This window comes from Neofelis nebulosa, chromosome 1, assembly GCF_028018385.1.
Source record: "Neofelis nebulosa isolate mNeoNeb1 chromosome 1, mNeoNeb1.pri, whole genome shotgun sequence".
Classification (NCBI taxonomy): domain Eukaryota; kingdom Metazoa; phylum Chordata; class Mammalia; order Carnivora; family Felidae; genus Neofelis; species Neofelis nebulosa.
Genome location: NC_080782.1, coordinates 217,679,448 through 217,696,275, shown reverse-complemented (window position 1 = coordinate 217,696,275; position 16,828 = coordinate 217,679,448). Strand labels below are relative to the sequence as shown.

General features: G+C 38.2%; 1 protein-coding gene across 8 annotated transcripts in view; it reads left to right on the top strand.

Annotated features, from left to right (window-relative positions):
* Window positions 1-16,579, top strand: part of TSC22D1 (TSC22 domain family member 1) — a 133,913-nt gene extending 117,334 nt beyond the window's left edge. For 4 of the 8 annotated variants that reach the window (XM_058684740.1, XM_058684732.1, XM_058684775.1 and 1 more), the window contains 2 exons: window positions 13,989-14,040; window positions 15,201-16,579. In XM_058684740.1, coding sequence (XP_058540723.1) covers window positions 13,989-14,040; window positions 15,201-15,458 — 310 coding nt within the window. In that variant the 3' untranslated portion in view covers window positions 15,459-16,579. Of the gene's footprint in view, window positions 1-12,845; window positions 12,909-13,209; window positions 13,586-13,988; window positions 14,041-15,200 lie in introns of those variants that run through there. The other 4 variants (XM_058684758.1, XM_058684748.1, XM_058684694.1 and 1 more) reach the window with 4 other exon arrangements.
* The last annotated feature ends 249 nt before the right edge of the window (window positions 16,580-16,828 follow it).

Genomic DNA, 16,828 nt, shown 5'->3' with positions numbered 1-16,828 from the left:
AGAAACCCTCAGGCCCTTTGAAGTCCCGGGGCTAGAGTCCAGAGAGACCATAATATGGAAATGTGTCCTTTGATCAGAGCAGAAGGTACTTATTAAACACTCACTGTGTCCCCAGCGTACAGAGTTACCTTTCCAATTTGTTAATGCTTACTGAAGACTGTGGTACATTAGAAATTCAGTAGCTGTGTTAATACCCTTGAATTTATGTTCACCTTTGTAAATAAAACTGTTCAGTTGAGCTCTGATTGTTTTAGGCTCACCAGAGGACTGACTCTAATGGCCCTAAGTGTTTCTGCGTGCATAGAATAATGGTTAATCCACTTTCTACTGGTTCTTCTTTCTATACTGCTTATCCTTGTTGACATCTTCTGGAGTTTAACATGAAAATGTAGCTTAAAGTAATTAGTTATTTTTAAAAAGTTAAAAGAAGAGTTTGAAGTATTTATTTTCCATAACTGGGCAAAAGTAAAATAGAAATGGTATTCATTCATTTTTGATAGGAGACTTGCATGAGATTCTTGAAATAGAAAATCATAATCAGGACAACTTTGTATTTCTTCAGATGTTTTATATAGAGTATATCATCTGGCTTCTAAATCTGAGATGCCCTTTTTTGTCTCTGGCTCCTGGTGTTCAGAATCTTCCAGATTAAGAAAAGTGATAATTTAGGAAGAAATTTGGCTTTGCAGACCTTATTTTCAGAGAGATAAAAAATAAAAAAGAATGCTAACCGTTTAAGTCCTGTTGCTTAAAGACACTGAGTCTTTTTAGGATATGGGCATTCTTTTGGAATTAGTAGTTATGTTAAGTAAGGCAAAGAAACAGAGGTATGTGCATGGGAGACTGGAAATTGTTTCTAGAATTGTAACAATAATTTGAAAGCAATCATAAATGCTTAGAGCGAAAATACACAGAAAAATGTATTTATAGAAAGCCTTATATGTGTATAAACACATAAAAGATTATATTTAAATTTATTAGCATTTTATGATTTTTGAAGTTCTCACTTTAAAGCAAGTATTTTTTTTTTTTTTATCAAGCATTTTTAAAAAAATCTTTTAACACTATGGGATTGTAGAACTGTATGTTATCTTGACTCTGTGGGATTTAGGAACTCTGTAGTATCAATGTACTTAAATTAGTTCTCTTATAGATTAATCACCAACAAACTTGACAGCTTTAAGAAGAAGGCAAAAGTACAGTTTAAAATTCAAACCAAGTAATACATTTGAAACGATTATGGAGAAATTAGTTATAAAATCGGCATTTTAGGTCTCTTCAATGAAAGTGTTCAAGTCCTTGGATTATATCATTTTTAATAGCTTTTTTCTTTGCTTTTACTTTAAAATACTTTTAATCAAAATAATACATGTACAGGTGTCTGAAATAGTCAAATTCATAGAAACAAAGTAGAATGGTGGCTACTGGGCTTGGAGGGAAAGGGTCAAAGAGGAGTTGTTTAGTGGGTATAGTTCTAGATGTGCTGGATGAAAGAGTTCTGCTTCACAATGGCATGACTACACTCAGTGCTACTGAGCTGCGCACTTAAAAATGGTTACATTGGTAAACTTTATATATTTTTTACCACTATAAAAAAAATACGTCTCTGTGTGTGTGTGTGTGTGTGTGTGTGTGTGTGTGTGTAAGCAGTTGTTTTGTTTTTTTTTTTTTTCATTCTTCCCAGTGTGCTACTAGGAGGCAGTCACTTTTCTTTCACTTTCTAAGGATAGTTTATATATAGTAAAGTTTGCCCTTTTAGTATAGAGTTCTAGAAGTTTGGACAAATACAAACAGTGGGCATACCACCATCAAGAAACAGTTCTGTTACCCACAAAACTTCCCTCTTTTACCCCAGAGCTCTGACAACTTCTGTTTTCTGTCCCTATAGTTTTGCCTTTGCTAGAATGCATCTAAATGGAATCATATATTTAGCAGCCTTTTCAGCCTGGCTTCTTTCACTTACTGTAATGTATTTGAGATTCATTTGTGAGGTGAATCAGTAGTCCAGTTCATTTCACCGCAGAGTAGTATTTCCTTACATAAGGTATACCATGGTTTGTATAAGTAACTGATTGAAATTTGGGTTGCTTCATATATATATATATATATATATATATATATATATATATATATATTTTTTTTTTTTTTTTTTTTTTTTTTTTTTTTTTTTTAATTTGAGAGAGAGAGGGAGGGGGGAGCAGGATGGGGTGGGGCAGAGAGAAAGAGAGAGCACTTGTGAAAGAGAGAATCTAAAGTGGGGTTTTGATCCCATGACCCTGGGATCATGACCTGAGCCCAACCCAAGAGATGGCACCTCTGGGTTGCTTCCAATTTTGAGGGATTATGATAAAACCACTCAAAACATTCACTTGCAGATTTTTGTGAGAACATAAGTTTTCCTTTCACTTAATAACTTGGGTTGGGATTATTGGATTTTATGGAAAGTGTGTGGCTTAATAAGTAACTGCTAAACTGTTTTTGCATAATGGTTGTAACATTTTTCATTCCTGCCACCAATATATGAGCATTTCAGTTGCTCTGCTGTCTCATCAACAGTTGGTATTTTTAGGTTTAATTTTTTTTTTAATTTTAGCCATTCTAATAGATGTGCAGTAGTGTCTCATTATGGTTTGAAATTGCATTTCTGTAATGATTAATGATGTTTAGTATTTTCCCATGTGCTTATTAACTATTCATATATCTTCTTTGATGAAGTATCTTTTGCCTTTTTTTTTAATTAGGTTCTCTTGTTTTGCGAGTTCTTTACATATTCTAGATATAGATCTTTTATCACGTATGTGACTTGCAATATTTAATTCCAGTCTGTAGTTTCTCTTTTCATTCTTATAGCAGTGTCTTTCAAAAAACAAATTCTTCATTTTGATAAAGTCCAGCTTATTGTTGGGGCACCTGGGCGGCTCAGTCGGTTAAGATCTGACTTTGGCTCAGGTCATGATCTCATGGTTTGTGAGTTCGAGCCCTGTGTGGGGCTCTGTGTGAACAGCTCAGAGCCTGGAGCTTTTTAAGTCCAGTTGATTGTTTGTTTGTTTTCTTTTTTCTTTCATGGAGTGTATTTTTGGTGTTCTATCTAAGAAATCTTTACCTAATTCAGGGTTCCAAAGATTTCTCCTATTTTTTTTTTTTTTTACAGAAATTTTTGGATTTTACATTTAGGTCTATGGTCCATTTTAAGTTAATGTTTCATTTGGTGGGAGAAATGGATCAAGTTGGGGTTTTTTTGCTATGTTTTGATTTTGTATATGACTATGTAGTTGTTTTAGCATTACTTATGGAAAAGATTGTCTTTCTGTGTTGAATCATCTTTACATCTTTGTTGAAAATCAATTTGCTACATATGTGTGGCTCTATTTCTGACCTCTCTGTTCTGTTCTATTGCTTTGTACCTCTGTTCTTTCACCAATACCATGCCATCTTAATTAGAGTAGCTTCACAGAAAGTTTTGAGATAAGGTAGTGCAGTCTTTCAGCTTTGTTCTTCTAAAATTGTTTTGGTTATTCCAATTCCTTTGCGTTTACATGTACATTTTATAATCACTTTGTCATTTTCCACAAAAGGTCTTGATGGAATTTTGATTAGGATCACACTGAATCTATACATTAGTTAAGGGGAGGAGGGATTAACATAATAATTGACTCTTTCAATCCATGAACACGGTATATCTAACCTTTTTATTTGGTTCTCTTTTATCAATGTTTTGTAGTTTTTCAGCGTAAAGATCTTGTATATATTTGGTTGGATTTATACCTATTTCATTTGTTTTTTATGTTTGTAAATGGAACTTTGTAAAATTTAAGTTTTACTTGTTCATACTAATATATAGAAATATAATTGATTTTTCTATATTGAACTTATATTCTGTGACCCTGTTAAACATGCTTCTTGTTAGTTCTAGTAACTTATTTTTGGATTCTTTGGGATTTTGTACATAGTCATGTGAATACAGATACTCTTTCTTCTTTCCAATTTGGATGCTATTTATATATTAATTTTTGCCTTATTGCCTGACTATTACTTTCAGTATCAGATTGAATAGGAGTGATGAGAGTGGACATGCCTTGTTTCCAATCTTAGGGAAAAGTGTTTATTGTTTTACCATTAAGTATGATGTAAGCTGAGTGTGTTTTATAGATAGACGTCCTTTATCAGGTTGAGGAAAATCTCTTCAATTCCTATTCTGTTAAAAGTTTTTTTTTTTTTAAATCATGAATGGATATTGAATTTTGTCAGTTGTTCTTTCTGCATCTATTGAGATGATCCTATGGTTTTTCTTTAGTCTATTGATAGGGTGAATCACATTGACTGATTTTCACATGTTTACCTTACATTCTTAGGATAAATGCCATTTGGTTAAGATGTATTTATTATCCTTTGTATGTCTAGTTGGATTCATTCTGCTAAAATTTTGTTAAGAATTTTTACATCTATGTTTATTGGTCTGTGGTTTTCCTTTTATGTGTTTAGATTTTTATGATGTCTTTATCTGGTTTTACTATTAGGGAAATGCTGGTCTCCTAGAATAGGCTGGGAAGTGTTTTCTCCTCTTCAATTTTCTGGAAGAGTTTGTGTAGAATGGGTATTATTTCTTCCTCAAATGTTTAGTAGGATTCACCAGTGAATCTATCTGTGCTTAAGGGTTTTTTGTGTAGGAAGATTTTGAACTACAAGTTAATTTTTAAAATAGACACAGAGCTATTTATGTTACCTGTTCTTCCTCAAGTGAGTTTTGATAGTATCTTTCTAGGAATTTGTCCATTTCATCTAAGTTGTTAAATTTATTGAATTAAATTTGATATGCCATGTTTTTGTCATTCAGTTCAAAATATTTCCTAATTTCTCTTTTGATTACTTATTTGACCCATGAGTTAGATATGTGTTGTTGTATTTCCAAATATTTGGAGGTTTTCCAGATAATTTTCTGTAGTTGATTTCTATTTTAATAACGCTGTGGTCAGAGAATTTACATGGTATAATGTGAATCCTTTTAAATTAATTAAAACTTGATTTATGGCTCAGAATATACTCTATCTTGGAAAAAAAATCCATGTGTGCTTGAAAAGCATGTGTATTCTCTTGTTATTGGATGGAATGTTCTACAAAAATAAATTAGGTCAAGTGGTTGGCAGTGTTATTTAAGCGTTCTATATCTTTACTTATTTTCTGCTTATGTTTTTTTCCAATTATTGAGAGGTTATTGAAAACTCCAACTTTAATTGTGGATTTTTCTATATCTTCATGCAATTCTATCAATTTTTGCTTCGTGTATTTGAAAGCTTTGCTGTCACTAGTGTGAACATTTAAGATTTTTATGACCTCTTGATGAATTGGCCCTTTATTCATTAGGAAATGACCTTTGCTCTTTAGTGTACTTTGAATAATATAGCCTTCAGCATTCTTCTGATTATTGTTAGCATACAATATCACCTTTCATCCTCTTATTTTACCTATTTGTGCATTTATACTTAAAATATGTTTCTTACAGGCAGCATATAGTTTTGTCTTGCCTTTTTTTTTTTTTTTTTTTTTTTTTAAAGTTGATTTAGTTTTGAGAGAGAGCTAGAGGGAGAGGGGCAGAGAGAGAAGGAGACAGGATCCCAAGCGGGCTCTGTGCTGACAGAGAGGGCTCTGAGAGCCGGATACCTCAGGAACCATGAGATCATGACCTGAGCTGATGTCTAATTCTTAACCCACTGAGCCACCCAGGCGCCGCATCTTGCCTTTAAAAAAAAAAAAAAAAATTCAATCTGACAACCTCTACCTTTTTTTTTTTTTTTATTTTTTTTTATTTTTTAATGTTTATTTATTCTTGAGAGAGAGAATTAGAGTGTGAGCAGGGGAGGGACAGAGAGAGAGGGAATCACAGAATCCGAAGCAAGCTCCAGGCTGCGAGCCGTCAGCACAGAGCCCGAGGTAGGGCTGGAACTCATGAACCTAGAGATCATGACCTGAGCTGAAGCTGGATGTTTAACCCCCTGAGCTACCCAGGCACCACAACCACCTCTACCATTTAATTAAGGTGTTTAATTGGGACCATTTACATTTAATGTGATTATTGCTATAGTTGGTATAAGTCTACTATCTTGGTAATTGGTTTTTATTCCGTTCTTTATTCCCCTTTTCTTCTTATTCTATCTTTTTTTAGATTGTATATTTTCTTATGATTCCACTTCATCTCCTTTATTGGCTCATTAGCTATGACTCTTTATATTGTAATTTCAGTTGGTATTTTAGAGTTCTTAGTATGTATCTCATAATAGTGTATTTTCAAGTAACGTAAGAACCTAATGCAGTACGCTGCTTCTCTCCTCCTGGCCTGCGTACTATTTTTGTCTTACATTTTACTTTTACATATGTTGTTGGCCACCCGCCTCCCAATACACTGTTCTTATTTTCTGCCTTAAACAAAATATAGTCATATTTTTTCAATTTTAATTTTTTTAACGTTTATTTTTGTGAGACAGAGAGAGACACAGCACGAGCCTGAGCGGGGGAGGGGCAGAGAGAAAGGGGGACAGAGGATAGGAAGCGGGCTCTGGGCCGACAGCCGCGAGCCCAATGCGGGATGCGAAGTCAGGAACTGTGCCATCATGACCTGAACCCAAGGTGGACGCTCTACTGACTGAGCCACTCAGGCACCCCTCAATTTTAATTTTTTAATTGAAGTATAAGTGACATTCGAAATCCTATTTGTTTCAGGTGTACAGCATAGTGATTTGATATTTTTATACCTTATGAAATGATCTCAGTGATAAGTCTAGTTACCATCTGTCACCACACAAAGTTACTACAATGTTATGACTATATTCCCTATGCTGCACCTTACAACCCCATGACTTATTTTCTAACTGCAACTGCCTACCTCTTAATCCCCTTCATCTATTTTGACCTGCCCCCACCCCCAATTTCTCCTCTTTCTGGTAACCAACAGTTTGTTTCTTGTATCTATGAGTCTGTCAACAGTAAACAGTCATTTATTTATCTCTTAGAAGAGATTGTTAGGGAACTTTTTTTTTTTTTTTTTTTTTGTATTTAACCACCTAGTTACCATTTCTGATGCTCTTCATTGTTTTCTGTAGATTTAGATTGCAAGCTGGTATCATTTTCCTTCTGTCAGAAGAACCTGCTCTAGAATTTCTTACAGTGTAGGGTGTGCCCGTGATGAATACTCCCAGCATTTGTACGTGTGAAAAAAGAATGAATTTCACCTTCATTTTTGACAGATATTTTCACTGGGCATAGAATTGTAGGTTGACATGTGTTTAAATTTTTTCTTTTAGCACTTTAAAGATATTGCTGCACTGCCTTCTGTCTAGTGTTGTTTCCAACCTGAAGTCGGCTACATTATCTTTGTTGCTTTGTGTATAATCTGTTTCTTTTCTTGGGCTGCTCTTAAATTTTCTCATTTTCACTGGTTTTAAGCCATCTGAATATGACACACCTTTATTGTAGTGTTCTTCACGATTCTCTTGCTTGAGGCTTAGTTTCTTGGATCTGTGGATTTATTGTTTAACAAGATTTGGGGCAAATTGCCATTATTTCTTCAAATATTTTTCCTCTCTCCCTTTTCTCTTCTTTAGAGACTTTACTAAAGATACATTTGGTTGCTTGAAATTGTCCCACAGTGCAATGATGCTTTTTTCTTTTTTTTTTTGTTCTATTCTTTTTTTTTTTCAGTTTTTCCCTCTCCCTGTGTTTTACTTTAGTTTCTTTAAAAAAACAAACAAACAAACAAACAATGTATGTTTTTTTTTTTGTGAGAGAGACAGAGAGGGAGTGCGAGCATGAGCAGGGGGTGGGGGAAGCGAGAGAAAGAGAAAGATAATCCCAAGCAGGCTCCACACTATCTCACAAATACCAAGAGATCATGGCCTGAACGAAATCAAGAGCTGACACTTAACCAACTGAGTCACCCAGGCGCCCCTATTTTGGATAGTTTCTATTGCAAATGTATCACTAATATTTCTTCCACTCTGTCTAATTTACTGTGAATCCCATGCAGTGTATTTTTCTTCTCAAACATGATATTTTTCATTTTCAGAAATGTATTTCTCTATAACTTCCATACCTCTACTTAATATGCTAATTTTCCCTCTACCTTCTTGAACATATAAAGTATGGTTATAATAATTGTTTTAATATCCTTGTCTACAAATTATATCATCTTTGTCATATCTGGGTCATTTTGATTGATTTTCTACCTTGTTATGCATTATATTTCCCTGCGTTTATATGCCTGGTACTTTTCATTGGATGCCAGACACTGTGAATTATTGGATGCTAAGTGTTTATTTAATATCCTAGAGCTTTGTTTTGGGACAAAATTAAGTTACTTGGAAACAGTCTGATCTTCAAGGCTTTCTTTAAAACTGCTTTGCACAAGACCAAAACACCCTTTAGTTTAGAACTAATTTTTCCCATCTACTTTAACAGTATCCTTCTGAATATCTAAATAGCTGGTGCCCCATGTTTATAAGGATTTTGTTTTGTTTTTTGTTTTTATCTCTGGCTGGTAGTAACACCAACAATTCCTGACCCTGTATTATTTCCAAAACTCGTTTTGTTTTTGCCTCCTCCACTCGGGTGGCTCTTTCCCATCGTGGGTAGTTTCCTCACATGGTTGTGCTGATAAGTACTTCGCTGAAGCCTGGGAGCATAGGAACCCTCTGCAGATCCCATTTTCTTTCTTTTCCTTTAGGAAAAGACCTGTGCATCCCTAAAGATCACACAGAGTGAATAGAAAACATATATCCTTTTTTTCAGTCCCCCCCATCTTTTCCTCATGGGCAGCCACTTTTAATTTTTATCTTTTCTCATATTTACCTACTCATGTCTATGTGATATATTTATACTGTTATTTCTTGCTTTTTCACTTTTATATATTTTATAATCAAGCTGTTGATTCAGATTTAGCAGTTTTAAACCATTCCTAGGGCTCAGTTTTTCTTCCCACCACCTTCCTCATACAATTAAGTTTTTAAAGTTAAACTGATAACAGTTTTTCAAAATTAATATAGTTGTGTAAATTTTATTGATAAACCTACTAGTTTTTTCTTTTATTTTCTGTAAGATTGTCTTCAAACTTATCCAATGGTTCCATTAGATCTGTCTTACACCTGTCTGTAGCTCTGCTCCCCTTGCAAATGTTCAGCCGAATTGGATCATCTCTCTGTGAATTCCCAGCCACAGAGCTCTTCCTCCCAGAGGCTCCCATCTTTCTGCACCTTACAGATCAGATGCTGCTCAGGCTTGCTCAGCAGCTGTCGTCTTGAGCTTTCCTTCCCGATCGCCCTGTTCATTCCTTCCCTTCTCTCCAGTGTTTGAGCCCCTGGTTCATGTTTCCTATTGAAACATTTTTCTTTTCTTTTTTTTTCCTTTTGAAATATACGATAGTCCTTATTTTTTAAAAATGTTAACCTTTTCCTCCATTTTGGTGCGTGAAATGTCTGAAAATGCTTTTGTTCTACCTTTACGCTTACATGATAATTTGGCCAAGTGAGAATTTTTTCTCTCAGAATTTTCTCCATTGTTTCCTGATAGCCAGCAAAAACCATTCTGATCTTTGTTCCTGTGTTTAGAACTTGTTTTTTCTGTTTGGAAGTTTTTCGGATTTTCCCTGTCCCAAGTGACCTTTACTTTCATGTGTTGTGCTTTGGTGTTGGGCTTTTTTTCATTTATTGTGGTGGCCATTTGGTCATCTTGTTTAGTCTGGAGACTTGTGCCCCTCAGCTGAGGAAAAATTCTTAAATTATTTCTCTGGTCTGTGTTTTTGGAATCATCTGATTTCTGATGTTGGACCTCCTAGATTTATCCTTTTGGTTTCTTATCTTTTCTCTCTCAATTCCATCTCCTTTATTCTGCTTTTTGGAAGATTTTCTCCTCTTTATCTTCCAACTTTTCTATGGAAATCAAGGAAATTTCAGATATCGCTGAATTTTGATTTCTTTGGAATGATTTATTATTCCCACAGTGTGTGGGATGCAGCACTAAAACATTATTTGTTGTTTATTTGCAATTCACTTTTAACTGGAAGTCCTGTAGCTTTACTTGCTACACCCCGTAAGCCCACTCAGCGCCCAGTGAGTGTAAAGGAGGAGACGGTAAGTGAGCTGGTAGTTCCCAGACCGTAAGATTTGGTCAGACATAGCGCGATAGGCTTCAGCCTCCTCCCCAGCAGTCACTTTAGATTTACAGGGAGTTTGGACACAGGGGGAATCAGGTTATCCTGTTTGAGCGTCAGATCTCCAACTGTACCTATATTGGCCAAGTCAGGTGAAGTTGGGAAGAAAAGCACGCATTACTGAATGAATTAAAGACACAGGCCCTGCCCCTGCTCCTCTTCTCCCATCCTAGCTTGCTTGCTCCCAGTATGCAGAGGTGATGGAATTGGAATCCAGAGAAGAGGCTTTTAGGCAAAATAAAACAAAATGAAAACAACAAATACACCTATCTTTAATGTTCAGGCGGTTTCCTGGGCTCGGATTCCCCAGGGAGTGAGACCTGATCTCTGCCCCACGTCTGAAGATGGCTATTGTCACCCATGCCCTTAGGGGTTTCTCCTGAAGGCAGTGTTTTCCCGTCCTATCAGCTAGTCTTTGTTGAGCTCCGACTAGCACCCGACTCTTAGATGTTTTGTCTTACAAAGAGAAGAATCTTTGACAGTAATTCTAGCCACTGTGCCTCAAACATTTCTGACCCCTGGTTTCCCCTCCATGGAGTTTTCCTCCAGCTAATTTGCCTTCTTTTTCAAATTGTCTTTCCAGTTTGCATATAAAAATCTAGTTTGAAAGGAATCTCGCACATTTGTGTAGAAGATATGAAAGGCAATAGGTTTCTAGTAATTTTGGTGGGCTTTTATGTTCTCTTGGCCCTGGCAAATTCTCCAGAAATATATACACAAATGATCAAAGATGTACATACAAAATATTTCTTGCAATTTTATTTAAAATAGCCAAGTATTGGAGGTGACTGTAATATCCCTCTGTAGAGATACGGGTTAAACGGACTATGATGGCTTATACTGGCTTCTGTAGCTTAATCCAGTGGGTGATATGTTGAATGAAATGGAAGCATAACAGCTTGTTTCTTTCTGTTTGTGTTCAGGAACATCGTAAATAAATAAAATTCAGTTAATTTAGTAATCTTAAATTTCAGCTGGAATTTTAAATTCATTTCTGCATATGACCTTAGAGTTTTATTTATTTATTTATTTATTTTATAGTTTTATCTTTTAAGGTCTTTTTTTTACAGTTTAGGATGATACTTTAATAACTTGTCCTGTGCAGTTCAGTTAAAAATATGTAAATGATTTTAATTACACAGGTAGTTTGTGGCAACCTTAACTTTCAAAATATAGAAACTATTGTGTAGTAAATAATAATTCTGCGAAGCACTCCCAGAGAGACCACATCCCTAGTTTCTGAATTATTGATTTTTAAGCTTTCCACTTACTCTTTTTCTTTTTATTGACAATGGGTGCCTTCCTCAAATTTGATATTTCATAAGTTTTATAAATTACAAAATGCTAACAAACATTGTTATTCAAAATCAAAGACTTAAAATTTGGAAACTATTAGGATCCTTACAATAAAGAAGATGTTACTCCTTTCTATAGTTAGTCACACTTTGGTTTTTAACCCAAAAGAGAATTGCCCTTTTCATCTACTACTTTCAACACATTTGGTTCCTAATTCCTTTAGACCGTTTCTAAAACCAAATACTCGCTGGCAGTATTGGGTCCACTTAAAAAAGAATGTCTGAAAGGCCCCGATCGATGGCAATTAAAATTTCCTGAATTAAAGGATGCTGAGGATAAAAGGGTGCTAACTTGAGAAAGAATGCCTGCTTGAGAGAGAAAAGACAGTGTGCGTGTGTGTAAATAGGATATTAACATATATCTGATCTACGGTCGCATTTTATGTTGGAATTATTTGTGATGATGCAACTTGCCTGTGGATTAGAGAAGTCTTTACCATTTGTAGTTTTTTGTTTGTGGTTTTATAGGATTGTGCCATTAGAGGGCAGTATTGTAGAGGTTAAATTTGCTTTCTAAAATGTATTGAATCGCAAACTATAGAAACCTACAATAATCAGGCAAATTTAAAGCCTTAGATTTTCAGTATATTAAATTGTAACCTCAATTGGTGCGTTCTTGCAAGTATTTTAAATTAATAGAGGATATGTGCAAAGGGTTAAGCTTTTTTACACCCAGATCTCTTGATTTTGGTTTGGAGAAGGGAATGACTTGGTCAGTATGGCCTTCAGGGTGAAATACATACTTTACAATATTTCAGTCCTTCTGATGTAAGAAGGCTCATAGGGTTGAGACTTATAGGAATTGCCACTTCCAAAAACTTGCTTTAGGGACTTACTGAAAATAGATCGAGGTAGGATTCAACCTGTGGATTGAGTTTTCTAGCTGTAAATGGAAGAAGGGGAGATGTGATTTTAAGGTTTATGGCTCTAGGGACATTTTGGGAAGATATACCAGATTTCATCTGATGGGTTCCTTTTTGCTTCAGTAGATACATGCCTAGCAAAGAATATGTAGTATTTTTTGTTTTGTTGCCACAAGTAATAAATCCATGGAAAGGTAGTATTTCTCAAAAAGCAAATGTGATTTTTTTCCCTCCAAAATTCACTCCCTCTTTAAAAAGTATTATTACAGTACGATTATTATCCTTATAAATAAAACTGCCTATAAAATCCTCCCATTACTGCTGCCTGTAAGAACAAGATAATTGAAATCGAGACACTCGAGCTCCTCCAAGTCTTAGCGGTGGGACTGGGCATGCCCAGTAGCTCAGACGGTTCTGGTTGCAAATAGGAAGCTTTCGCCGTTCGGCAGCCTCAGGGACTGGCAGCTCCTGGGACGGGGTCTGACTCCCTTAAACGTAAGCACGTGCGGGGCCCCAATTGTGTTTTCAGGGACCCCTTGACGTTTTCTGTCGAAGCAGTGGTGCAGCTTGCCGAGGCTGTGGAGGCCTCAGGCGGCCCCTCAGCTCTCCGGGTCCACTGCGGCCTGGGTCAGCCCACCCGAAAAGCGGGATCCGATGGGGAGGCAGGGGCAGGAGGTGGGGGTGGGGGGGTTGGCCGGGGAAGCGCGAAGAGGGCGGGGAAGGGAGAGGGGGAGGTTCCAATGCAGTGCTGGCCAATCGGCGCGGCTCTTGCCTCCATATATTCTGCACCGAGCTCGAGTCCTGGTCTAAAACCTTAGTGGAGCCCGGCTGTAGACCTGGGAGGTTTCTCCGCACAGCGTTGGGATCAGCATCTTCCCGGGATTGCCGAGCCCTAGAAGCTGGGTTTCTTTAAACTAGGGCTGCTGTTTTCTGTTTCTCCCTGGGCTGCAGAAAGCTAGAAGATTTTTATCTAGCTTAAACAAGGCTGCTGGTATTCCCTTTTTTTTTTTTTTTTTTTTCCGCGAGGGTGTTTTTGGCTGCAATTGCATGAAATCCCAATGGTGTAGACCAGTGGCGATGGATCTAGGAGTTTACCAACTGAGACATTTTTCAATTTCTTTCTTGTCATCCTTGCTGGGGACTGAAAACGCTTCTGTGAGACTTGACAATAGGTAAATGTCGGCTGGGATAGTTTCTTTAAATTTTCTCGTGAGATACTTCTAATAATGCAGGTGAAAGATAGCCAGGCGAATTCCTTTGTCCATTGCCGAGAGACTACGGTGACATGGATGTTGCTTTTTGAAATGTTTAGAATCGCTTTCTTTTCGCAGGTCTGGCCAGAGAGCAGGCTTTTACCACATTATGTAATTTAGCCTTTTGTGACTCACTAAAATAGGGAAATGTCGGGATATTCGTTAGTAAGAGAGTGGCTGGTGTTTTCTGGAGGGTGATATACTCCATAGCGTTGTAGAATGTTCAAAAAATGATGCTAATAACATCACGGAACTGGGAAATCCTTTTTGTCTTGGATGTTATAAAAATTCCACTTATCGATTTCTCCCCCCTCTTTTCCAGCTCCTCTGGTGCAAGTGTGGTAGCTATTGACAACAAAATCGAGCAAGCTATGGTATGTACTGATTAAAACTCATTTGTACTAAATGTGGGCACATTACAAAAAGCGAGAGATTAGGATGGAAGCAGTGCATCCATAGTTATGATGGTTACTCTTCATACATTTAGAAATGCCGGCACTGTCTCCATTCTGCCAGCATGAAGCCACATACCATGGCTGCTACAGAGAGAGATCCGGGCCTTGGCGGTATTAAATGTTCTCTCTTCCCCAGTCGGTTTCACATAACGTCGGGACTTTTGCCGAAGTGCCCCCCTTTTTACTAGGGAATTGCTAGGGAAGCTCTGCCCTGTGCGTCCTTTGGTCGTGGTCACGTCTCTAGCGATGTGGCTTTACTAGGAATCTTAAGGTTTACTAGGGAAGGAGAGGGGACAGAATGAGGATCTCAAGGGCCCTCTAGACCTTGCACAGACAGATCCCCAGTGAGGTAGGCTACTGCACAATGAAGAAGAATCCGAGAAAAGTTTTGTCTTCTCAGCCTGTGCCTGGATTTCTCCTATTTTTTATTTCCGCCTTGGCTGTTCTTTGTTATTGGAGCAGCGCCTGTGGCTCTTCTCACGGGATTCTCTGCCCACTGTTGCTAGGCAAACTCCGAACCTTTAATTCGGAGCTATAAATAACTCGGGCTCCCATTGGCTGCGTCGTCTGCCCAGGTTTCTGTGATGTCAGCTTAATCACGAAAGGGGGGGGCGGGGGTGGAGGGAGGAAAATGCGGCAACATGCTCTGTAGGAACTGGCTGCAGCCGGTGCTGAGGGAGGCGGTGGGGGGGTAGTGGTGGGGGGTGGGAGGAGGGACTTGGGGGCGGGGAAGCAGCTACCGTTGCTGCGGGGATGTGGGCCTGGACATCCCGGCGGCCAGGCTCCCGCCCCGCCTTCCTGAACCCCAGTGCCTTTTGCCATCTCAAGTAGGAGATCTCACTGTATGCATCCCTGGCTAACGGCTGCAGAAAAAGCATAGGCTTTTTAAAAGCCTGATCCCTTACGCATTGAACTTAAGTATTGTACAGTTGTGGTTGTATTCAGTAGATTGCTCAAAGGGCCGCTTAAATAAAGGCCGGATTTGCTAATGGTTACGGAGAATCATGCAAAAATGCTTTAGAAATTCAGAATCTGGGAAATACTAAATTAAACCTTTCCCCCCCCCCCCCCCCTTTCAGGATCTGGTGAAAAGCCATTTGATGTATGCGGTTAGAGAGGAAGTGGAGGTCCTTAAAGAGCAAATCAAAGAACTAATAGAGAAAAATTCCCAGCTGGAGCAGGAAAACACTCTGCTGAAGACACTGGCCAGTCCTGAGCAGCTTGCCCAGTTTCAGGCCCAGCTGCAGACTGGCTCCCCGCCTGCGACCACACAGCCACAGGGGACCACACAGCCCCCGGCCCAGCCAGCATCCCAGGGCTCAGGACCAACCGCATAGCCTCCCATGCCCCCGCAGAACTGGCCGCTGCTGTCTGAACTGAACAGACCAGAGAAGACGTACAAGGGGGAATCCATCCACCTCTACAGTCACCCATTTCATTGCTCGCTGCACAAGAGAAGTGAGGCTGACCTATGCCATTGTCTCTGTTTTCCAGTATTAAACACTCATGTGCTTTTGGCTTGAAGAAATTTCTTAGTTGGGTGAATTAAAGGTTAATCAGAGAATTAGCATGGATATACTGGGACCTCATGCAGCTTGGCAGATATGTGAGAAGTGGTTCCGTTCATGCTGAGGAGCTGTGTGCCTTTCCATCATCCCTTCCCTGCTCCCCATCCCCGCTCCCAAGAGTTCTCTCCTGCTTGCACGTAGTGTACTCCATGGGGTTGGAAGCAGTGGGGCTCCACTGGACTTTCCTCTCTCCTTTTCCCCATGAGGAACTTGAAAGGGAGGTCAGAGTAAAGACTGACGCATAGTCTCACCTAAGATGAGGGGAAACATAGTTCATCGTACAAACTGACGACTGTCACCAAAAATCCATAAAACGATAGTACTGTGCCTCTTTCTGAAACAGTGGATGACACAAAACTCTGAGACGGTGACAGGTAGCTGGGACCTAGGCTATCTTACCATGAAGGTTGTTTTGCTTATTGTATATTTGTGTATGTAGTGTAACTATTTTGTACAATAGAGGACTGTAACTACTATTTAGGTTGTACAGATTGAAATCTAGGTGTCTCATTGGCTGTCTGAAGAGGTGTGGATTGTCTTTTATATAGAGATCTACAGAAAAAATGCTACCTGAAGAAAACCACACCTGAAGAAATTGTAAGAATTTGGCGTTGTCAGTCACTTTGTGTAACCTGAAATCTTCTAGTTGCTGAATATCTTGAAGTAAATTCCTGTTCGCTGAAGTCTTTTGATTGAGCTGGTTGAATACTTTGAAAAATGATCCCTTCTAGCTAATGAAATGGATCGCCCAGTAGGGGTTTCTGCATATTACCTGTATAGTAGTTCTATGCATTTGTTTCCGTGCATGTTCTCTACACAGCTGTAAGGTGTCACTGTATTTAGCCGTTGCACTTGTCAACTTTCAATAAAGCATATAAAATGTTGCTAAACCAGTGTTTTCATGTGAAAGTATTAACATAACTGCAGTCACTTCCACAACTTTTTCCAAAAGTGAAAAACGTTTGACTAGCAGAATCTTGAAGGGGCGTGCAAAGGGTGGGCAAAGTCAGGGTGCTAGCGGCTTGACTGTAGAAGTGAAAGGAAACAGACATTGCCTTCCATGAAGCCAGGAAGGGGAGGAGAGACATAGTGAAGGAGATGAGAGCTTATTTCTTCAGTATCATCTGGACAAGTTGTCT